At 39.2% G+C, this 24,622-nt stretch overlaps 1 protein-coding gene across 1 annotated transcript in view; it reads right to left on the bottom strand.

Moving 5' to 3' along the window:
- Positions 1-24,622, bottom strand: part of MCC (MCC regulator of WNT signaling pathway) — a 183,250-nt gene that overhangs the window by 46,021 nt on the left and 112,607 nt on the right. Inside the window, 4 exon segments of the mRNA XM_059492528.1 lie at positions 2,958-3,121; positions 7,088-7,224; positions 14,647-14,789; positions 22,175-22,288. Coding sequence (XP_059348511.1) covers positions 2,958-3,121; positions 7,088-7,224; positions 14,647-14,789; positions 22,175-22,288 — 558 coding nt within the window.

Raw genomic sequence — 24,622 nt, 5'->3', positions numbered from 1 at the left:
CAGGGTGGTTAATCTCACAATGTAAAGAGAAGCTCTGTAATGGCAGGAGCATCCTCTTTTGATGATGCCAGCTTTATTTAAACATTTTAAACAATGCCTCTTTGTTGCTGTTTTGTCCTCTCCCTTCTTACCCCACACCACCCTCACAGTTCCCCTGCTGTTTTCTCACCTCTCTAATGTGTAGTTCTGCTGCTGACTCCTTCTTCCCCATTCCCCATGCTCCAGTGTTGCTATTTTCCCAACCGCTCCCCTTCCTAGACCACTACATCTCTCTGGTGTCCAATATGCTACCAACTGTCCTCCACGGAAAATAAAACATAAACACTCCACACAGATATAGCTATGTAAAATAATGCTGATTAGTTTTCTTCAAAGCAGCAATACAGAGCAGTTTTATCTGGTGTGTTGCTGCACAGCAGACAATTCAGGTATAATTTCACGGAGTATGGGATTGAATTACAATGTCATGTTCTGAGCACAGGGCAGCAGGATGTCATATCATGGTAATTCCAGTCTTGTTGCTGCCACTGCCATCAGTGCTCTCTGCCTTATTTTCTTTACAAGAAGTGTTGTGTTACAGATGAGATGTCAGATTAAATCAGCAAGTATCAGGTTTAGAAGACATTAAAGCAGTACTTCTTCCCATGGTGTAACTCAATGGCAGAATTTATTCCTAACAGAATTTATGGAGGCCAAGAATTTAGACAGGTCCAAAAACACAGTAGATAGAAAGAAAGAAGAAAATTTCATCCATTACAATTAAACACAAAGACATCATCTTTGGTTCAAGTTCCTACAGACCCACTTTGCTGGAAGCATCTCTAAAGGAAGGAGAACAACATACTATGCATGTAATTTTTAATGTCTTTTCATTAGCATCTGCCACTAGGTAGTCCATATGGACTTTTGGTCCAACACAGTACAGCTGTTCTCACATTCTAAATGTTTCATCCTTGGAAATATTTACAGCTTTTTCAATCAGCAAAATTTTAGTGGTTAGGTATCTGTTACTGATGTGAACTCCAAAATAAACAAAGCATTAACCAGACTATTCTGTGGAAATTTTCTTAAATTCTTTTCTTAAAGTATGCTTTTGTAACTGATAAGTGAGTAAGACAATCTGATAAATTTAATTTCAAGGTCTTTTCAGTTTCTGTGGGGCAGAAACAATTGAGACAGCTAGGGTGACATAGTTTGCATAAAAGAAGCAAAAAGTAATTCAGCAGCAACTGCAATAAAAGGAGCCCAGTGAAATTTAACCACCAAAGCTAAAGGATTTAAAACATTTAAATGCATTAGTCTGTTGGTGAAGAAAAAAGCCAATAGCCAAGGCAAGAGGTAGTCAGAACACTTCAGGTTTCCATTCACAATTCCACTCACTTAAAAATTCTCTCAATTTTTTTCTCTGAGGAAACAGGAAAGCAGAAATGACCTGCAGCCAGGGGTGCAATGGTGGAGAGGGGCTTTTATGTGTGGGTTTTGCTTTGTTAAACACATCTCTCTTCAGATACCTCCGTGGGCCTCACACAGGCTGATCTCTACCTATTTCCCATAATCCACAGTCTCTCTTTTGGTAAATAGTGACCTCTGAAAACAGTTCATCCCAAAACTCCAAAAAGTACTTGGCAACATTCAAAGTACTGATCCTAATCCTCTGAGACACTCAAATAAACTGCTTTAATATTGATCCCAAGAGACCAGAAGTCTAACATACACATATTCTTCAAATTATTACTCAACATTAATTGCTTTATATTTTGTTATATTTTTCAGGCACCACCAGGGAGAGAAGGAACTTTTCCCAGCAGTACTACAAAGGGTTGTCAAAGCCATCTAGAATGGTCAGAGACTTCTTCACTGCAAGACCAAACTGTCAGTACAATTTTTCTTGTATAAAGGAGTCACTGACACCTTTCCACCTGACACAAAAAGCTTGTTCATGTCTTCCCCTGTGTATAGGAAGATTCTCTGTGGCTCTCTTGCTTTCAGGTTCTGAACTGCAGTGCCTTTTGTTACATGTGCCAGCAAACATCCATGTCCTTGTTTGGTTACATTCACAACATCACTTGACTTATCTGTTCCTGAGACTGATTTATCTCATTTGAACTAATGCACAACCAATGCCCAGTGTTAAATTACCTTTTGCTGCGCTCTGGGGAATGGTGTTCCCCAATTTAGTGTTCCCACTGAAACAACTCGAAACTACAGCCCTGTTCACCCATTTCCCAGACTCCAGTGGAGGGATAGAAAGGGACATCAGAGGCACAAAAGGCAAAGATCAAGGGTTGAGATAAGAACTATTTACTGGAAACAGCAATGAGGTAAGAAAATTAACAGTAAGAGCAAATATACTGACTGATAAGGGACTGTACAAGAAACAGGCAGTTTGCACATGAGCTCTCACCCTCCAGAATACATGACCAGGAAGAGACCCTTTCCCCCTTTTCCTGGAAAATGAAGGATATAGATAGGATAACATGGCCATGCCCCCTCCTGGCTACTGCAAAAATTAGCCCAGTACTGGCTGGAATCAGCACAGCTTTATATTTTAAGGCAGACAATCACAACTTAACCAACCACAAACATACACAGTGTGTTTTCAGTCACTGGTCAATGATTACCTGTAAGACCTTGGGCAGGTGACAGCTTGTTTGCTGAATAAGCAAAATTGCTTAAGAAAGTAAATTAACTGTTGAGTATCCTCATGTCTCTTATCTTTGAAATGAGCATAGGACAAATACATTTCTGATTTGAGGTCCAAAGTAGCTCCTCCTGGACCTTGGGAGGTGTAGAACAGGTGTGTTACTACTTACAAACTCACACTGTGAACTCGAGTTGACTCCTGTGAAGTACTTTTAACATCTTTGGAAGCAAAGTGTGATTATGATTATTACAAAAGCGATCAGGTGTCTCAGGCAATGTACATGCTGCATTTTAGAGCCTAATGTTACCATTACCTTAATAGCTAAATCACAATGTTCACTGGCAGTAGTGAGTTGTTCAATGTGCCTGTCCACTTCTGCCACCGATAAACTGCAGCTGCTTTTCTTCCTCCCACAGACAACATTTTCCAGACCTGTCAGCACTCTCTGCAGTTCTGAATTCAAGTCACTACAGTTATCTAAAAGAAAGCAAGACAAAACAAAACAAACATCACAACAATTAGTGACTCAGTGAAAAAACAAACTCTTAATCAGGAAGTGTCTGCTGCAGAACAGCCAGGACTGATACTGTTCAGAGAATGTCCTTGCACTCAGCCACTTTTTCCTCGACAACTGATAGACTTAAATACCATAATCACATCAACTGAAATCATGAGCTACCTCTCATGTGACAAACAACACGTGACTGCTTCACCCCACGGATTATCTGAAGTGTCCATTCTTTCTTCAAAACTCCCTCTTTTCTGAAGAACATTTCAAGATATTACATGCTTAGATTCTGTGACATTTTTTTTTCAGTTGTTCTTTTGGCCATTCAAGGTCTATTATCCTGATTTTATTGAAGTCATATGTTCATCTCTGTAAACACAAGATTCTTCTGTCTGGTACATTCAGGGATGTTATGACTTGATGTTTTTCAGAGGAATTTTTGTGGTTGTACTTAGGTATTGCCTGATTTTAAAAAATCCTGGTGTTTACAGAAATGATCCCTACCAACCACCTTAGAGCCTATGTTTTATTTTAACAGCTACGCCTTCAAATAAAACAGCTGAATATTCATGGATCATAACACCACAGTTAATGTTTCATACTACAACCATATTACCACCTTATACAACAATGCTATTTTAAAGTATCACAGAGAATTACTTCCTTTCCTGTCTTCAGGCAAATCTCTTCTAGTGCCCACTGCTGTAGAATCCTCCACTTATGTGAAAACAAGTGGGTCTTTGTACCTTGCTAGCTCACTCCATAAATTAATTTTCTTTCTCTTAGGTTCACCTCTGGTGATGGACAGTGGCAGATCCTAAGGTAGACCTATGGCAGAATTCACCCTTGTGCTGTCTCCTGGATGTACCAGTCAGTATTTCTGGCTGGCTAGATCAGAGTCTGCAGTAGCTACCCACAGCACAGCACAAAAAGGGGGGCACTATGAGGCAGCAGCACACCTGCAGTTCCCCCATCCCACTAAAAACAGCAGCAGGCATTCTTGGTGGAGGCTGTGATTCCTGTACTGCTGCTGCAAGCGCTTCACATGGTTGGACCTTTGTGGTAGTCTCATAGCTGTGGATCTTGCAGGGCACTAAAGCAGTGTGGCATTGAACTGGGTCCGACTTTTACCAGACATGAGTCACCAGATTATTGCAGACTGTCTTGAAACCTCCCTGTGCAAGGGAGGATTGAGAGCTGCTGGATGTAGGAATAGGAGGAACAGAAAGTAAACAACTGCAAACTCATTATCATTAACCTAACTCCACAGCCTAACACTCATAAATACAAACCTACTCCTGACCAAAAAGAAGAGTTTAGAATGATGTTATAGCACTGCATGAAAAGTTTGAATGGGCAACATATACAAGTTTTTTCTGGGAAGTCATTCACTAATTCCTAATTAGCAATCAGCCATGTGTTATAGTAATACCAAAAAAGCCCTTCATAATACCATCACTCACTCACAAGCAGGATATAGCAAGCAGGATGCTTACTTGTAAAAACCTTGTGTTTTGTTTGCTTGAATTTGCTTTTTTCCATAACATCTTATGTAATAAACATCTTGTACATTTAAACAACCGTCACAAGACCTTGTCTGCTGGGATTTGTTCTGATGGTGACACTTCCCCCATAAAATAAGTATTTTACAGTGTGAGAACCCCATTTCTGACAGAAAACCAGCACAGCCAAATCACAAGCTCTGCAAGACATACTGGAGAACATTCACAGTTCTACCTCTAGGTGTTTTATTGCCTGTAGAACAGAGCAGCAGATCCACATGCACCAGAGTGTCATGAGGTACTACTGGTTTTACTAAGTCACTGATTAGGGCAGTCGCTCTATCAGGGCAGTAAACAAGTCATGCACATGGGTTATTAGAGCATGATTATTTATCCTTATATACGTATATCTAGAAGGATTTAAAATCAAACATATTCCTGTATCTATATGTGTGTGTGCAATTTATTTTCACAGGAATATGGAAACAACATCCAAAAAAGACAGAGTCTATGGATAGAAGGAAAATATGGAAGAAATGCTGGAATCCCTAGACATAACATCCTTACTTTGTCCATTGTTGTCTGTGAGCCTACTCTTCAGGGAAAGGCAGCACACAAGATTTGCAGATGCTTGTGGTCGAAGGAATGATGAAAGTCACAGGGTACACAAAAGCTCACAAATACACACCTGGCATGGAAACTGGGTCAGGTTAGGCCCTGACCTATTATACAAGCACATGGCAGTGGTTTTTGGATGATGTGGGAAAGGGAAGAGAGAGAAAGAGCAGATGGTAAGAGAATAAGAGAAGGAGCAAGAAGGAGAGAGAAGGAGAGAGGAGAGAGAAGGAGAGAGAAGGAGAGAGGAGGAGAGAGAAGAAGGGAGAAGAAGGGAAAAGAAGAGAGAAGAAAAAAGAGAAGATCACCAGTCTTGGCTCTGGCATGATTCAGCCATTCAGAGTGCTGGGTTGCACATGTAAAGCAAGCACTCTGGACTTTGTGGACCTGCTTATAGGTAAGTTTTTCCCGCTTTGGAGATAAGGTTCTCCCTTTCTATGCAAATTAGTTATCATGGGCAATCTGTTCTTTCAAACCTTTCTAGAAATGGCTGGGAGGGCTTCTGGGGTCTTAAGTGACCTGGATTCCCCTCTACAGCATATGCCCCCTTCTCAGCTACATCCCTGCGCTTGCTGTGTGCTTTGTTGTGTTCATGTCCTGGAGCTGAAGAAGGACATTTGTCTCTAAAGAGTGGCGCCTGTACCTCCACACGGCTCCCTTCTCCAGCCACATCCTGTTCCTTCCCAGAGTGTATTATTACCAACAATCCTTGGCTGGCTCCAGAGCTATCTGTTTGTTGGTTTTTGAGACAGAAACATCATCCCCATTATATTTTAGGTATCTACATTGTATGTCATTCTACTGCCATGTTTTTCATTGTTATAACAAAGTTATAAACTTGCTGTTTATATTCACAAAGCCTGGTTCAGCTTCACTTCATGAAGACAAAATAAACCCTGAAGAGTGATTAAGTTTCTTTTTTTTTTCCTTGGTAAGAAGAAACTTAAGGCTGGAAAAACCCTCAGAATCTGTTCAAATAGGAACTCAACAGTAAGCACTAGCTTTTCAAAGTAAAACATTAACTTTTTTATAACTTTAAAAACCTCTATTAAATATTTTTAATTCCTAGATCAGACACTTCACAGTCACATTATTATTAATACTGTTGTATCAATGCTTGTAGAAATTGTAGATGTGAAAATACAAATATGCTGTTGCAGGTCTTGCACATGTAAACAATATAGTATAGGAAACAGGAACAGAATACTGAAGAGAATTCTGGAAATCTGTCATAGTGAGGATTACACCAGAATTCTGCAAGATAGTCTGCTTCTGGGGAAATGGAGGCTCAGGGGGTCCTTACTGCTCTCTGCAACTGAGAGGAGGGTGCAGTCAGGTGAGAGTCAGACTCTTTTCCCAGGTACAAGTGACCAGACCAGAGCAAACAGCCTCAAGCTGCACCAGGGGAGGTTTAGATTGGATATCAGGAAAAACGTGTTCATGGACAGGGTTATGAAGCATTGGAATAGACTGCCTAGGGGGTGCATGGAGTCACCATGCCTGAAAGTGCTCAAAAACTATGTGGATATGGCACTTGACGACAATAAATGTAATGGTGAACATGGTGGTGATGCTGGGTTGATAGTTGGACTCGATGTCACAGATTTTTTCAAAATGCAATGATTCTAAAATTCTACAATCAAGGCACAAAGATTACTTTGCATCTAAGTTCACAGTCATGTAGAGACTCAGCATCAATTGTGATTAACACATCCTACATTAATTCATTTCCTCATCAAATGCTTGGATTTGCATTTCAAAAGCTATGATACCTTTCTGCTGTGGGAAGTCATCACTTCTGCTAAGAACACAACTCACCCACATCTGCAGTGACCATGGTGGACTGGTTCTCTGGCACTGAGACAGAGTTCTGGTCCATGCTGCGTGAGTCTTCATTAACCTCCTGCTGGCTTTGGCTCAGCTCTGACCGCAGCTCTGAGTACTCATCCTCCTCCCTGGCAGAGAGAGCAAAAGGAAAAATTAAATTCTCTGAGGAAAAGTGCATCTGCGTGACAGTCATTTCAGACCCACAAGATGAGCCACAGGATCCAATTCACACAAGTGTTTTGCCCAGTCAGTAGAGATGACTTTAAACTCTTCACTGCAAAGCCACTGTGCCACGCTTGTAACACCCACTTGCAGCAGTTGGTGCCTGGTTTCCATTTCTTTATTCCTAACTTCATTATTTCTCCTGGCCACTGGAGAAAAAAGCAATGGGTGGAACTGAGTGCTATCAAGGATGTGTGCAAGGACATAGACTGCTCTGAAGTAACTCCCCAGCTGATAATTTACACAAATCAGCACAAGTGGCCTTGATCCCAAAGTGGATTAGAAGTAGCTGGTTTTGGTCTCTTTCTCAGTCCAACGATGTCACCACCTCATGTGCAAAGTAATCATGCACATGCAGGTACCTGCATATGTGAATCAAAATGCTTTTGGAGACAGGTTGCTTTTTTATTTTCTCTTCCCAAAAGAGAGGGCAACAGATAAGTGAGCATTGCACTGAACTGCTGCAAAAAAAAAAAAAAAAAAGACTCAATTACCTAGTTTATTTGTCAAGCTGGTTCAACTAAAATAATTGAGGACACAAAATACTTTAGCTGAAGCTAATGAGCTTAAAAAATTACGGCTTTTCTCTCCCATCTCCACACAAAGAGTTCAAAGCACTGGGAAAGACGATAAGTAAATGAATAATAGCTTTGCTTGGGAACATTTGTAAACATTTTTTCTTTTGATCCATTTGCTGATTCGACTCAGATTTATTATTTTTTAAACTTTCATAGCAACTGTTTTCACATTAAAGTATCTGTTTTAAACATTGGAAAAACACCAGTTTATCCAGGTGCAGGGCCCCCTCTGATAGAAAAGAAACAGCCATCATTTTATTGCACACTAAATCACACGCAGAGATTAATTTTGCTGCAGATTCAGCAGAAAAGTGTGAGAATAGAACCGTCTGGCTTTGGAAACAATGAGAAACAGCAAAGACCTATCTGGGGATCTGCATCTGGGAGGGGTATCTATAATGTTAGGTCTGTTGTGTGTGTGCTACATGGTGATGAGTGTTTCTTGCAGGATTTAGCCTGGAGGTGTTTCTCGATTTGTCAGGCAAAACAACAGACAAGATGGCCAATACATGCAGGTATCAATGACAGAAGTAAAGTCTGCTCTCAGAGCTGCAGAGGTGAGAACTTATGTACCTCAATAAAACCCAAAAAAGGACTTCTAGCTTGCTCGCCAAGCAGGATTTCCCAAGGTAGTGAGATGCAATTTCTACCATGTTCTTTTAGCCCTTACATTTGCTTCACGGCAAAGAAAGTGAGACTTTAGCAGAAGCCCTTAGTGGCTACAATTACTAAACAAATTGCAGGTCAGCTGGTAAACACCGAGATTTACATCAAAGAATAGTCTTGGAAGTACCAGGAAACACGTGTTTAAGAGAGTGATAGAACCTAGTCATGAATAGCAGGAGTTAAAACAGTGTAATGAAGACACATAAGCGTCATGTAATGTTCCATGAACCAGTTTTTTATTAGCCACAAAAAAAGCCACTAGTAATTAGCTTTAGACAAAACAATTACCAACCACTCAAACAGTTGTAATTTTTCCTCTGAAGGTAACTGATTTTGTTTCATTTTTCATGAAACAATTAGTCTTATGTTTTTAAAACCCGAATTACCTCTCAAATGGATAAAAAGTTCTGGCCTTAAAGCAACTGCACACATAATAAAAATAATTTCTCACCACTCTTCTTTGGGATCTTGCACAGATTTTTTCTGTTTAAAATACAACAGCCTCACCTAGCTAGTAATAGCACTGGGTTTTTCAGTTTAAGTGCCCTTCAGGATCTTGGAACAGTGAAAAGTACATCATGCAGCAGGACTCTCACCCTTCTGATGACTCAAGCCAGAAGTCAGTTTCTAAATGAACTAATGGTTTTAAAAGCTGACCAGAAAGATCAGAAATCCATTTCTGATAATGTGGCAGCAAGGTCAATCACTGCTCCACCCCCAGAGAACAGACTGAAAACAGACTGAGGGCAATAAGGGGGAATTCAAGGGCAGTGATACCTCACAAATATAAATTCTGCCATTAAAACTGATGCTGGCAGTAACACAAGATGGTGTTTGAGACTTTCTTTTCTTCAAAACAGAGGAAAGAGTCCTCCAGTGGCACTGGAAATGCAAGGTGCTCGACAGCTGACAAGGACCAGCATTGGACTCCAGCCACACCACTGGAGGCATTACAACTTCCTTATTGCTGCCATCAGCAACAGCTTTGTTGTAAAAAGCAGGCATTTGTTCTGTAATGGGCCCTGATGGTCCCACTTGCTGGAATGTCATGGTAAGTTGGAGGCAATTAAGACCAGATCAAGCCATTCTAAACACAGAGGATGGGAGGATTAGAGAAAAAACTCTGTGGTTTTCAGTCACTTCTGCACCAATTGTTTTCTTCACTACTAGGTGCAACCAAGGACCAGAGTGCTGCACAGACACTCAGAAATACTTGTTCCAACAGTGAGCAAAACTGCACATTTTTCAGCATCCTTTCACACCACAGAACACTGGCAAGGTGCATGTTTTCTACACAGAAGCAAAAAGTCTATAGTTTGTACTACAGATATCAGCAGTTTTTGAACAATCATTTTATTTAAAAAAACTAATTTTAAAACCCTCTAAGACCCTCCAATAGAAAATACTACAGGTGTATGAGCACGAAGATTGACTAGTCCCTCTAAACTAGTTCATTTAGTCCCTCTGAACTAGTTCATTGTGAACAAATTGTGACACGCTTGAGACAGCACAGAAATTAATCACTGAGGGCAGGTGGAGCTGGGCACTGTGCACTGAAGCCAACATTATTACACCCACATTGCCCTTTGAAATGGTTCCACCTAGCACATATTTAGAAGCCAGAATTAGACCTCCAGGTCACTGTGTAAATGTGACTGTAAGCGCTGTGTGCTATTTCTTGTGAAGCTGTAGTCTCTTTGCTACTGTTATAGATGGATAATGAGATGACTGGCTCTCGCAATTAAGAAATTACTATTGTTTGAATATTAAGAAAAGCTTTAGTGATGTATAGTTATGTTATTGTAGTTTAGATGTCCTCTGTTCTCCCCATAATTAGTTCCCTTTTCTCCTCCTGTATTGTTGCCATCAGACAGCCTGGGTTGTTTAGGATAGGTAAAAACAAGGCGTGCACACGCATCCCTTGCATGGGGCAGTTGGGAATGGAAAAGCTTGGTGATTAGCGGCTGCAGGATGGCAACACCTGATCTCCAATCAATTTACAAGCAAGCAGTCTCCACCGATAAATGGCAAAGAAGAGCTGACTGACAGACCTTGGGGGGGGCCAGGGCGGGCTGATACAACCCCCCAGGATTTAAAAGACTGAGCATCCATCTTGAAGATGAACTAGCCACATGGTATCCACGAGGGCAGCTCCCAGCACTGTGAATTTTTCCTTATGTAGTCCTTAGCTGTATTTTTTTTTTCAATGTTAAATAAGCCTTTTTAAATTTTCAAAGTGAGCAGTTGTTTCTCACACTACCCCTCTTTTCCATTAACTTCCAACACTTTCTAAATTATCTCAGAATAAAAATTGTAAGTCTGAACAAATTATTTTACACTAATAATAAGCTTCTTGACAACTATTTCAAGTAATTCTTAGCAGGCACCAACATTGAACAGAGTATATTTCTGTCTGGTATTGTTACACTTGCTCGCTATTTTTAGAGTTAGAGATGTACTCAAACAGCCACTGGTTTAGAACTAAAAGCAATTAGACATCTCTCTTTACCTTTTCTTGAACCTCAATTTGACATCTAAGAAAAACTGTCAGTCACACACTGAAGTTACAGCTGATTTTGACAGCCAAAGAAATTATTAAGGAAAAAAAAAGTAAAGTTTGAATGAATCTGAGGCTATATGAAAAACTTCTGAAGTCAGAAATTTTCACCTTAAATGTAGACATTATTGCATTTTAGTACTCTACCGTATAATTTCTAAATCCTTTTCATCTTTCAGAGTAACTGGGTGCATCCTTTATGTCCAAGTATTTACAATATGACTCTGGGAAGATCCATTTGACTGGTTTTCCCATCTTCTAGGCTGTACATTTTGAGATAAAATTGCATGCACCTTGTCAAAGGACAGAGATCTTTGGCAACGGAGGCTCGTCTACTTGCACCTGAGTATCTGAGTGCTGGAACACACTTTTTTCACCTTAATACCTCTTTTTGGAAGGTGGATTCCAAACCAGTTAGGCTGTCTGGAGCATCAGCAGTAGGGAGATGATACAATTGCAGATGAATGCTGGCTTGCTCCCCCCAAGCACAGTGAACTCATTTTCCTCAAGGAGTGCTGGAAGAATGCAGAGCAAGAGCTGCAGCTAAGAATTCATGAGGCCACACACATGGACCCAAGAAATGACTAGCAAACCTAGAAAAATCCTCTAAACTTCTAAAAATATTCCTGTAAGATTACTGCCACTGGTATCAGCATATCAGACACACCTGGGAAGCAACACATGCATTGACATGTGAGTTAAGCTTTCTCCCAGGAAAGCTGTGGCTGCCCCATTCCTGAAAGCATTCCTAGCCAAGCTAGACAGAGCCCTGAGCCACCTGGTTTTGTGGAAGGTGTCCCTGCCCATAGCAGAGGTTGGAACTAGATGGTCTTACAAGTCCTTCCTACCCAAACCACTCCATGATTCTAGAGCTGGCATTACTAAACTGCATGAGCAAAAGCCATTACACTTCTAAACTCTGACAGTGCAAAAGCAAAAAACCCCCAACACACACCAAAAAATAGAGACAAAAATTCTCAGAATGGAGAATATTAACTAGCTTATACAGCCTGCCAACACTCCTCCTCAAACTGTTGTAACACCTTATTCAGATTTAAACACGGTGTCTCCTTACTTTCTGTCCGACATTCTGACGGCACAGCTCACATTCAAATAAATATAATACAATTTAAAGAGGATAGTCAAATACCCTCCATGAAGCACTGGTTTCTTCTAATTATTTCTAAAATATTTTTGTGTTTAGGAACTATAAGGAATGTCACAGAGTAGAGGTACATGAAGCTACAGGTTACTTTATTTTTACAATCTAAAACTGGTATGTGAAAAAGAGAGTCACTGTGTCAGCATTGGGGAAACATTTATCTGTTATGCAATTAATGTAAATTCTGGTTCCAGAAAGACAGCCCAAATTTCGTCACAGCACAAGTAAAGCCTCTCCTCAATACTACCTGCAGTTTCAAAGAGACAAATCAAAACCAAAATCCTCCTGTTTTAGAGGAAAGTGTAACTGCTGAGGCCCCAGCAGCGCTGTGTTCCCAGAACATCTCCACTCAGGAGTGTTCTGCTGCAGCTCCCAGACTCAGCAGTCCCCAGAGCCAAGGGTGGAGTGCTGTTCCAGCAAGGACAGCAACTGCACCACCCTTGCTCTGTGGGACGCACAGACAGCTCCTCAAGACTGACACATGTGGATCTCAGAGTGGATTTACAGAAAGCCACACCAGGAGGTATCAGTTTTCCTTCTTTCAGCAGGCTTAACAAACCCTGTGGAATCCCTTCAGTTTCCATTTTCAGAAGGAATATTTCTCCTCTGTTCCCCAGGCACCAAATTATTGGCCTGCCAAAGAAAATAAGCTATTTCCATCATTAAAGGAAATAAAAAGAGCCACTAACTTAACAAACATTTTTTGTTCTTACTAATAAAACCAAAACAAATAAAACCAGATGAGGCATTCCAGCTGTCTGAGCAAAACAAGCTCTCAGATGATTGAATTAAACTGGAGTGGCGTGACAATGGTGTGGCACCTGTTGCAATAGTATTGTTCTGATGCCTTTAAAGGCCAGAACTGCCCAAAAGGACAGAAAATCTGCATTTTTCATGAAAGCAACATGTACATCCCATTAGGCTTGTTTCTTACACCTCATGTTCCTGTGCACGTCACAGCTGACTCACTTATGGACATGGTTAAACATTCAGAGGTATCCATCTGATTCTAGTATTTCATAATTTTACACTACCTGGCATTTACTTTGCCACAGGGATTCCAAACACACCATTTTTATGAATTCTATGTAATATTCTTCTTAAATGTCATAGAGTTTTTCTGTCACTCAAGAAGAAAAAACATCAGTGCAGTTCTCATGCTTTCTCAGATTTTGCTTTTCAACTAGTCTTTTTAAAAGACAAAGGGAAAGTTTGTCTGCAGAGGTATCAAGCATAAATGAAGAAGGGAGTCATGAGGATTTTTTTCAGAGAACTACTACCAGCAGAAAATACCTGAAAAATCTCACAGTGACCCTTGCTAGTTATGATCATCTCATAGCCAACAGTACTTATGTTCTTAAATAACATGAACATGTGATTCTAACACTGCTTTAGTAGTGGTAAATATGTATGGGATTGTATTTCCTCTTATTTATGGTACACTAAACATTTTTCTTTTTCCATTCTAATATATTAATGAAAGATTAGGTGAGTAATTCTAACAACATTGTCTTGTGCTAGCAGCAGTATTTACAACAAAGAAATGAAGCAATTACCAAAAAGTAAGTGCAACTAATAGGTAAAGGAAAACTGAAAATTTGCTATATGGACAGAGCACCACATCAACATTACCCACAAATGCATCAAATCTAACTTAATGTTCTCTAGAAAATCCACAGATTCTGGCATATCATTGCATCTTCACTAGGTAAACTTTAGGAAGCTCCTTCTGCACTCTAGTCCAACTTTTCAACATTGAAAATAATATGTAAAAACATAAACTGTAAAAAGTGAGGAAAACTGTTTCCATGTAGTCAAATATAAAGTTTATTTTAACACAGTAACAACCTAGTGTAATACCCCAAGCTTTGCTGCTGCAGAACCAGGCAACAACATGACTTGTACCATTGTGTTTTGTCAAAAAAGCCAGCACAAGAAGAGGCAAAACCTACTGATATCTATTTGAACTGTGTCTTTCCCACAAATTATTTTGCTTAGGTAATCTACAGGAGGCTGCAAAATAAAGTTAAAAGCAGAGGTTCAAGTCGAGCACCTTCATCTTCCTTTACATACTGTTGCTATCACTTATATGGTACACTGGCACATTACAAAAAGGAATATTTGGATGTCATGGTGCATGTTTTGCAGTGCTTGTCAGGTTTTGGAAAGTGTGGCTTTGCCAGAAAGAAGGCAGCACTTCTTGGGTGCTTGGGATGATACCCTGCAGAACACACACCTTAATTATGGGCAGCTATTCTGTACCCGTCATGACAAGCCTGAAAGTCGTCATCATATTAGAGCATAACTCACACCACATCTTGCACCAGTCTTGCCCTGGCCCAGAATTCCCAGGAAGCTGCAGTACCTTATGGTTGCTCCCTGCAGCCGATCGATTTTCTTGTTGAGCTCAGCAATGATGCTGTGCAGCTCTGTGATCCGCTCCTCGTAGCGCAGCGTTGTTCGCTCCTGCACATCCTCGTGCTCTCTCATCAGGTGGGACTGCTCACACTGCAGCAGAGAAGCAAGGAAACAGAAAGGGTGTTATGGACAGCTGCAGGGAAATTGGGCACAGGGCAGGAGTGCACTGCACTAGTTTTCCTACTCATCAAACCAACAGTGCCTTAGCAAGAGAAAAGGACAGATATATGCAGGTAGGCAGTTACAATATTTGAGGAACTGACAAACTGTGCAGTGTACTTACTTGTTTTTCTCCTAAAGAGAAGTTGCCATTTCTGCTTGGAAAAAACCCCACTATTTGCAACTCAAAACAGCCATAAATATATAATTTTTGAATCTTAGGATCTCCCCAATGTAGTCTGAAATAGAACAAATCTTACAGCAGAAACCACATTATTATAAAGTAATCACACTTTGAGGTTATAACTTCGTCTCTAGTGTAAATACTTGCTTTCATTAATGTTTATAGGTAACAGCATATTTTTAATATGTTCGTAATCTCCAATAAAATGCTCATGATTTGAACAATTAAAGAGCTAGATGACTGCTTGTTTTTCATCCATATCACGAAATCCTCCTTTTTCCTTCCCACAGCATTTTGAATGTAGTCTCCCTGGCTTACTCTTCAGGCCAGCACATGCTCTATTTCAATTATAATAAACCATACAAACCACTGCAATGACAAGCCAGTACTGCATGCTGATTGAAGCTTTGCTTTCATTTCTAACATTTTGCTTCTGACCCCCTGCAGTCAAGCCTCCTAGCAATCACACAATGCCAAGTACCACGCTGTCAAAAAACCCAAAACTCACAAGCCACTTAACAGTATAAAACCCACACTCCTTAATTGAAGAGCGGCAATGTAAAATCTTAGCATTTCTAAGGGCCAAAATTTATAGTAATATTGGAGGTCCTCCAAAACTGCTGAATCAAACAGGTTTTTTTTTTCAAATCAAGTAAACTCTCTATACAAGATAACTTCCTAAACCCTTTGGACTACAAAAAGTAATGAAGGAGTAGATGCGCCAGAATTTTCACAATTTGCTCCCATATTTTTGGCCACTTACATTCACAGCTTGATAACATCATCTACATAAAAAGAGTGCTTGAAAATTAAAATTTACAATAAGCTTCAGTAACATTTTTATTTTTAATTTTAAATAAATTTATTCCACAGTTTTTAACTTCCATGAGTATGCAAACTTAAAAGTAGCACAGACATCAGAGCACCCTTCCACAGACTACAACAAAATAGTTTCTACCTTCAGCTGTGGTAAAAATCGCTTTCACCTACACTAAGGAAAACAGATCATATCATGACACTTCAAAGGAGAGGAAGGGAACACATTTCAGAAGACTGATAATGTTCACTTGGCTTATGAAACTTCATGTTGGCAACCGATAGGCTGTACATGTACCTTATGATGACTCTTTACAGTAGGATCATTCTACAGCTTATTTCTCACATTTCCACATCTTAACATTGTATCTTTCTGAAGAACTACCACGGCCATTGTATCTTTCTGAAGAACTACCACGGCTTTCAAAGTGCAGAAATAACACAGAGAAAGTGTTTCACAAAAGCTTTAAAGTAGATTTAGGGGCAATAAAGAGTTGCTTCTTCAGCCTTTCTAAACCTGATTTTCCTCTGACACACATATTTGTCCACAAATGCTACCTCACCATTATCAAGATCAATCTATTATGTGCACTTGTGTTTTTTTTAGCTTTTAAACCAAAGGGATGTTTCAGATAGAGTGTATAATAATTGTTTCCAGATAATAAATAAAACCCCAATCACAACAATTTTTGTCTTTTTAAGCTATGCCTGAAAAGCAGAATTTGTTTCTACTGACTGAAGATATATGGACTTTTGCTAATGGGTTTCAGCCACATTACAACTTGATTTCTCTTTTCTCCAGCCATTTTTTCAGTGACCATTTTTCAGGATAACATCATTCAGTGACAGATGTACTTTGTGAACAACTAGCAGTCTGGCAATATACAATAATAGCTTCACATTTGACTTTTTAAAAGAGCTCTTGAATTATCTTAGGTAAAAGCAACTGGAAAAGGCTGAAAGGAAACCTCTGTAAAAGACAAGCCATGATGCTGAGGACTGGTCTGTCTTTGAGGCAGGGAACAGAATTGCATCTCCTAAGTTCTTGTCAGCCATCAAGAAAAAATGGCAAAAGTATCCAAGCAATGGAAACATGGTTCAGTAAAAATCCCAAAATGCACCAGTGGAAAATTGTTCTGGCTATTCAAAAGTGCTCTTTATTATGGAATTGTCATCTGAAAACTTAAAAAGGAAAAGACAAATGCATGTTTTTCTACCCACTGCTGAAGTTTTTTTCTGGGATACTACTGTGGCTGTTCACCACCATCCTTAGTTTCTTTATGCTTTGAGTCTCAAAACAGCAATCTGCCATCAGTCTCTATTTCTTTCCAAGGTGTACACATTCAGCTCCTAAGATTTATTTGCATGTCAGTCACACAATACAAGGTAAATATAAATACCTATACCCTTAATAACAAATACCTTATACCCTTTTCCTCATCTTTATTCCAGCCTCATACTTATGAGCTCCAGTCTCAAAACCCTTAAGAGGTCTAATTCTCTGAGAAAGCAAACACAGGGATAACCAACTGAAAGATTGCAAAAGATGAACAATTAATTGTTGGAGTCAGGAGAGAAGTTTCCAGCACGGTCCTCAATATAAGTTGAGAACTCTTGGTTGTTATTTGATACAGATTAAAAAGGTTATTTCATTTACAATAAAAAATAACAATGGTCTGATCTCTTGATGCAAGGAAACAACAACAGTAAGAATTGTATGAGGGAGAAGGATGACAAGAGAAAACATTTTAATTCAAACTTATTGTCTGAACAAGTGATTCTATTTCCTATTAATGTTCATGAATTCTTAGTGAAAGAAACACCAGCAATGTGCTTAATTCTGTTAATCTTTATATTAAATTCGCAGTGTTCAATCAGAGGTAAAAAAAAAAAAGGGACTACTAGCAGCAGTGCTCATTACGAGATGCCCCAGTGCCTCAGGCCCTGCAGAGACAAACACTGGCTGTGGTGCTGTTCACCAAGAATACAAGTCATCACCTGAACAAGCCACAGTGATAAACCTGTCTAACAGGATTACAGAAGCTAAAAATCTTAGCTCAACTAATACAGTGTTTTAATTTGAGAGGAGTGGCAGATTTAAAAGTAGCAATCCATTAATCTAAATTTAAGTATAAAAACAAGTCTATAGTGCTAAATCCTCAACCACAAAAGCATGCATGGTCAGAATTAATTGTTCTGTGATATTTTCTGTGTATACTTAATGTGGAAGATGAATACAAACACACAGAATTAATCCATGTCTGATAAGGACATCACACAACAAAACAAGTAATTTCAATGTTCATTTGAACACCATGCAGTCCTATTTCAAGTTTCTCTGTTAAATGAGAAAATGAAGCCTTCCTGTGAAGTTCACATGTTCTTACATGTCTACAGAGAATGTTGCTTCTGTTCTTATATGTCTACAGAGTGTTGGTTTTATTCTTATACTGAAATTCTGCTGTTCCTCCCTATATTCTGAATAATCAAGAGAACGGCAAAGAACAATTACTGCAGTAATGAGACTTACTGCTGTGACACAGGATCCAGAACAATACAGCACATTCTGTGTCTAGACCTATTATAAAATAACAATGACTAAGCACAAGAATGAGAGAGCAGGATAACCTTGTGAAAGGAGATGAAATTATAAGAAAAATATAGTAAGTGAATTAACTATTGTTGTTGTACTTGCTGAAACATTCAGCATGTTATTAAATCCCATGCTCAATCACAGAACTGCAGAACTCAATGTCACAGGATATTGGAAATGCCAAGAATGTAGACAGATTAGAAAGAAGATTATATAAATCCATGGAGGATAGGACTACAGAGGACTATAAAATGTGATATGGCCTCCTGCTCACAGATGTTGGCAGAAAGGCGGGGGATATGAAAGAGAAAAATTCTCTATGTCATTTCTTATGCTGTCCCTTCAGACTCCCACCGTTTATCACTATCAAAGCCAGGATACTGTGCCACACAGAGCCAGTAGTAAGTACAACAATTCTCATAATCACAGAAAGATTTTTGGAAGAAGACATTAGTTGTGGTTGACCAGTGTTCCACAGCAAATTTCATTCAAGAGATCACTTTATTGACGAATTGTACTCTGATAAAAACAGAGACAAAGAGATCTGCTATGTTACTGAAATAATAGAAGCATGTAGAGAAAAGCTATATCTGGTCTCCATAGGCTGCAGATTTGGAAGGGAGTATGCTACAACAACCACTAATCAATTACATCACTTCACAAAACCTTAAGCCCATGCTGTCCAACTAGCTTTCTTCACCATTTGTCATCTATTACTTGAGCTGTGGTTCCCCAAATCACCTCCACTCTGCAAATCACTAATCCTTTCTTCCAAATGCCTCACATGCTTCATGAAATGATGGGAAAGGTATTACCAAAAATGTGTTTTAAGAGCTATTTGATCCAGAGAGCATCTACCATGCCACCTAAAATGAAACATGTGCTGCCTTGGTAAGTACAGTCAGATGCAGAATAGAGATTTAATACTGACCCACTAGCATCTGAGTATGGTATGCAGAACCTCAAACACCTCCTATTTAATTTATGCCTTCTGAACCTCTGATTCATATTAGACAGAGGCTGTAGAGGAAAGAATAATGAACTAATCTCTGTGGAGTGGGAAGAAAAGTTAAAAAAATATTTAAGTGACACAAGTACTTGGTATGCAGTTAGAAAAAGAAGGCAAGGTGCAGTGGTTTCACCAGTGTATGTCTCAGTACTTAAGCACTGCCAACACATTCAATATATGAGTTGTGTTTGTTTAATGATTTGAATTCCTTAATAAAGATTTGTATTTTATTTAACACATACTAAATTCTATCCTCTTGAGGGCTTTAGAAAAAAATGAAGTGCAAAGAGATAAATCATTAAACCTTTATATAAAACTGTTCATTAAAAAGACTTATTTGTTTATCCAAAATCCAGCTATCAGCCTTCTTTTCAGATATTCCAGTTGGGTGCTCTTCACAGGTCAAGGGGCACTGATCACTATGTTTGTGTTTGCATGGCTCAATATCAAGTAAAACCCCCAGCATTACAAACCAAGAACTGTGTACACATGCATAATTGGTAAACCATCAAAGAAAACACCAAACAATCTTGAGCTAACAGAGCACATGTTAATTGGTATTAAGGACTGATCCTTAATCCCAATTGCCATCAGTGTGTATCCAGTACTGTATGGGAGCACCTACAAGGCACTCTTCACTGGCTGAGAGGTAATATCTCTACTTTTAAATAAAGACCCAGAAATAAAAATACAATACTAACAAAAACCTGTGGTTAGCACCAGACCCGCCAGAGTTATAAATAACAACAATAAAGTCAGTGCAATCATGCAGAATGATGTGGATCATTTGGATACAGTGAATCCATCTGAGAGTTTAATGATCGTCAAATGCAGCCTCATATCAAACTGTAAGCCAGAAAGAGGACTATCCCAAGAATGCCACAGAAATTACAAAAGGCTCTCAGGATTATAGCTGATAAACCATGTTAACTCCCAGCGTGGCTCTGGATCACATATTGAGGAGAATAAAAACATGAAAGTAATTTTATTTCTGGATGTTACATTGATGGTCTGCAATAACAGTATCACTTACAAGCCCATAAATCTTAAAAGCAGCTGAAAAAAACATTAGGGAATGCAGACAAAGGCCAAAATAAGGGAGGACTGAAGAAAGAGCCTGAAAATCGAGACTGCTTAAATACTTCTATATTTGGCTTGAATTTAAGTAACAGAGATGAAAGGTGTCATCAAAATGAAATAAATACCAGAAAACTTCAAATCTGTAAAGTCACAGAAAGGCTAAGGATTACAGGGACCTAAGAATTACAGAAATTTACTCACTCAGTCCCTTATGCAACCCAAGACAAGGTCCAGGTGCCTTGAGTACTTCCAAGGTTGGAGATTCTACAACATCTCTGAACAACAAATAAGGTGGCACAAGACAAAATGTTTTGTTTGTCTCTATCCAAATATTTTGAATTAGTTTTGAAATGTTAACTATTTATAAAAGGTATTTGGTACAACGGTAGTATCTGAAAACAAAGATTTTTTTTTCCAAAGAGAGAAATATTAAAAATAGTTCAATTTTCCTTGCTTGCATTTGCCACTATGTAAGAGCTATGAAAGCATCAGAGTTCCAATCTTATTCTTATTAAACCCCTTGGCTTTCCACTGGCTGTATTTTCCACAATTCCAACTGGCATGCTGGAAGCTAGACTGATGTTGTAAACAAAAATCTGCCAATTTTTTTTGTGAAAAAAAGGGTTGCAAAGCCAGTCATTGCTGCTACCGTTTACCTGTTTGTTATTATAATCACCAGTCGTTGTAGTTAATGGTTCCTTTTGTATCAGTGAAGGCCCTGGCTAGGGCTAAGTTAATGGCTCTTCTCCCCAGACAGTGAGGGGAGGGGACCAGGCGTGGGAGGGGGGCATCAGAAGATGCAAAATAACTTCGAGACCAGCATGCCATGGGAAGTGTCAAACTTACTGAAAAGACCCCAAAAACAAGGAGCCAATACAGAATTAAGAAATTAGAGTGATGTCTAGATATGAGGAACAGAGTCCTGAGCCTGCAGAGATGATGAAAACGTTTGTTGCCCCTCACCCTGAACGAAGACATCATCTGAAACCAAGACCACGAGCCGGGAGTCAGTAGAAAGTCGAGATCGGGGTTGCGCCCAAGGCACCCACGAGGACAGGACCCCCAGCTCTGCCCGTAGCGGACAAAGCTGCGCACTCCTCCTCCTCCTCCCAATCACGCGGGGAGACACGACGGAGACTGCAGACCCGTTGAGCTTCCCAATCTTGAGCTGATCACTTTTAATAAAGGCATTAAAAGGAGAAAAAAAAGTCTCCTGCCCTGTTTATTTCAGTTGAGATCCCAAGTAACTTCTCCCATAACATTAAAGCACTGAAAATTGGCAGTAACTTTTGATCAGTGTTAATTTGTGCTGTGTTTAAACGTGACCCAGGAGTGCAAGGCTCTGCAACCTGTTACCTAACCCACTGAGAGCAACCTGTAATTCTTATATTCTACAATAATTCAAAGCACTAGTTGCTTATATTGACTTCAAAACAAAATGCATCTAATTAATTTTTATGGGTTTTTTAAGAAGAATGTCTTCAACATATAAAAGGTATAACCCATGGCAACTATGTGTCTTGCAGTCTTAAAATTCTTTTGACTTGTGACATTGTTTGGCATTTTATCCTCTCTCAGGAACAAGGACTGCACAAAACCAAGGATCTTCAGAATCTTGAACTACTATTGCTCACCTGTGCTTTTGCCAATTTCTTTTCCAATAGGTCACGCTCCTTTTCTGTTTGTTGTAGACGTTTATTAAGCTCCACAATGTCTCCCTTTAATGAAGCCAGGGCTGCTAAATGAAGCTGGAAGACAGAAAGGAAAGAAAAAAATGAATCAATTCACAAGCCACTTAGCACTAGAGAAGAGACAATATTATATGGCAGCTATAGTAATGCTAGTTTTCTGTAGTAGTTAATAGGAACTTCAGTAGAACAAAGTCTAAAAAAATTCCACATACAACTAACAATTTAACTAATAGTTTTTTAAACACACAATTTTTCTTTCCAGGCAGAACACACATTCCTTCACCATATCCTTTATAAGGGTAAATACAATGAGGAATAATTCAGCTAGGAATGCATAGATTAGCTTTAATGCTACTGCATTAAGACATAGCCTGAGTCTTGCGCTATAAAACCTTACATTAAATGCTGACTAAGATTTGCATTATAGAATGAGGTGTACCACGTTTTGATGCCTTTAGACATATAGAGGTTATCATTCTGGTGAAAGTGGATAGCTCCATGCAAAAGATTTGCTTTTATTTTGCAACTAACGCTTACATCACTGTAAGCTACTCTTCTGCAGTTGTTGCTCTCCTCAGTCCCACGCCAGCGAGTTTCAGTGATTCTTATCTACTAACCCACATATGAAGAACCCAAATTAATTTTCTTTCGGCAGCAGATCCTTTTGATGAAAGATACTTTCTACACTTAGCTGATAGCATTCGGAAATATCTATCAGGCTAGGATAACTCACAACATTGAAATTAGGTTAGCTACACAACTTAAAAACCAAGAACAGTTCTTAAAAGAATTTTAATTGTTCCCACTCTTTTCTTGTCCTTAAATACCCCATTCATATTTTCACCAAATTCATCAGCCAGAATTCAACACTAAGTATTGACAACTACAACTGGAAAGTCCAGGAGGAGAACTAGCCACTGGCCCTGAAGTCTTTCTTTGTAGTTGTAAAGAAACAGCCTCAAGTTATGCTGGGTATGAAAACAGAAGTGACCTTTCACACCAGACCAAGCAACACAGCAAACACTGCTCTGCTGCCAAGATTCAGGCTGAAATACAAACTGCTCCTAATCCTCCACCCACTTTCAGTCCCTCAATCTGATATTCTATTGGGTGGATCACCTAAAAGTAATTTTTCTTGTTTCATTTACAATTAATCAGTTAGTGAGTCCTATTTTGATATAAATTCTGCCTTTATAATACTGGAAGCTAGCAAAACCATAGCTGTTTTCCCATGCTGATGTGTGAAAGCAGCTGCCTGACAGCAGAGACCAGAACCAAATGGCTCTTCACATACAGTATTCCCATTGTTAATGAAAAAAACTCTGCCTTCAAGACAAGAAAGATAATTTTAATAAGGAATTTGGATGTGAATTCTGCCTTTTTAGATGCTGTGTAACTAGTAATTCCCTGGGTATCCTCACTTGTCAGTTCAGTCAACAGGACTTTCATTACATCATCTACAAAAATACCTTACATACATGCAGTTATTTGTTTCAGTACAACTACATACATGCACAATTTTATGTTGCAGAATATTTAAGATTCTCAAGGCAGCCTCATTTTTCATGTAAAAACAGTAGCTCAGGCTTGCTATGGGCATATCCTACACAGCTTCTATAAAGTACGTACACTGAAAACTCTAAATAAACCCAGAAACATCCTTAATACCTTGATGTATTTTTGGCCTTCAGCAGAAGGAAACTATGCATTGATTTCACAGCGCAGAGAAAAAAGAACCAGGCCAATTGTACCAATCTGTTCGTTACTTCCTTCAGATTTTCAGGAAATCTGGTGAGTTTTTAAGCCACTATTTTACCTTATTTCCATAACAGAGCAGAACTGTTGCAATGAAGCTCACAAGTTTGTTCATCAAAATGCACATTCTTCACCACAGCTTTCAAGTAGTACATGAAAAATGGCTACAATTCTCCAAATTGAATAAAACAATGCTACATAGTCAAGTATCATTCCCTTTCATACCCTGTAATTAAATGATCACCAGCTGTTGTTTTAATTAAATACAAGACTAATAATGCCCATACACATGGCCTTGTAATATAAAAGGACACCATTAATTTGAAAATCTCAATGAAAAGCATTGTTCTCTGAACAGCGGAACTAATGAGGCAGACTTCCAATGGATGTGTCTTTGTCCTCTTCACCCTCTGCAGTCAGCTCAGCTGTTCTTCATGTCCCCTAGCACACTGCAAGCTGGGTAAGAAACAACATGAATTGTGCCTAGTTTTACAGCAGCCTGGCCTAGCAGCCCCTGCCAAAGATGGGCGAGTTACATCCACCTCTGTGCTCAGTATAGCACCTCTCTTCTCCAAACAATCAAGGGACAGCTTTATTAAGGACAAGGAAAGCTTGCTGTATCTTTTACCATCTTTC

Source organism: Ammospiza nelsoni, chromosome Z (assembly GCF_027579445.1).
Source record: "Ammospiza nelsoni isolate bAmmNel1 chromosome Z, bAmmNel1.pri, whole genome shotgun sequence".
NCBI lineage: Eukaryota > Metazoa > Chordata > Aves > Passeriformes > Passerellidae > Ammospiza > Ammospiza nelsoni.
The sequence above is the reverse complement of the archived record's forward strand: the minus strand, read 5'-3'. Positions and strand labels throughout refer to the sequence as shown.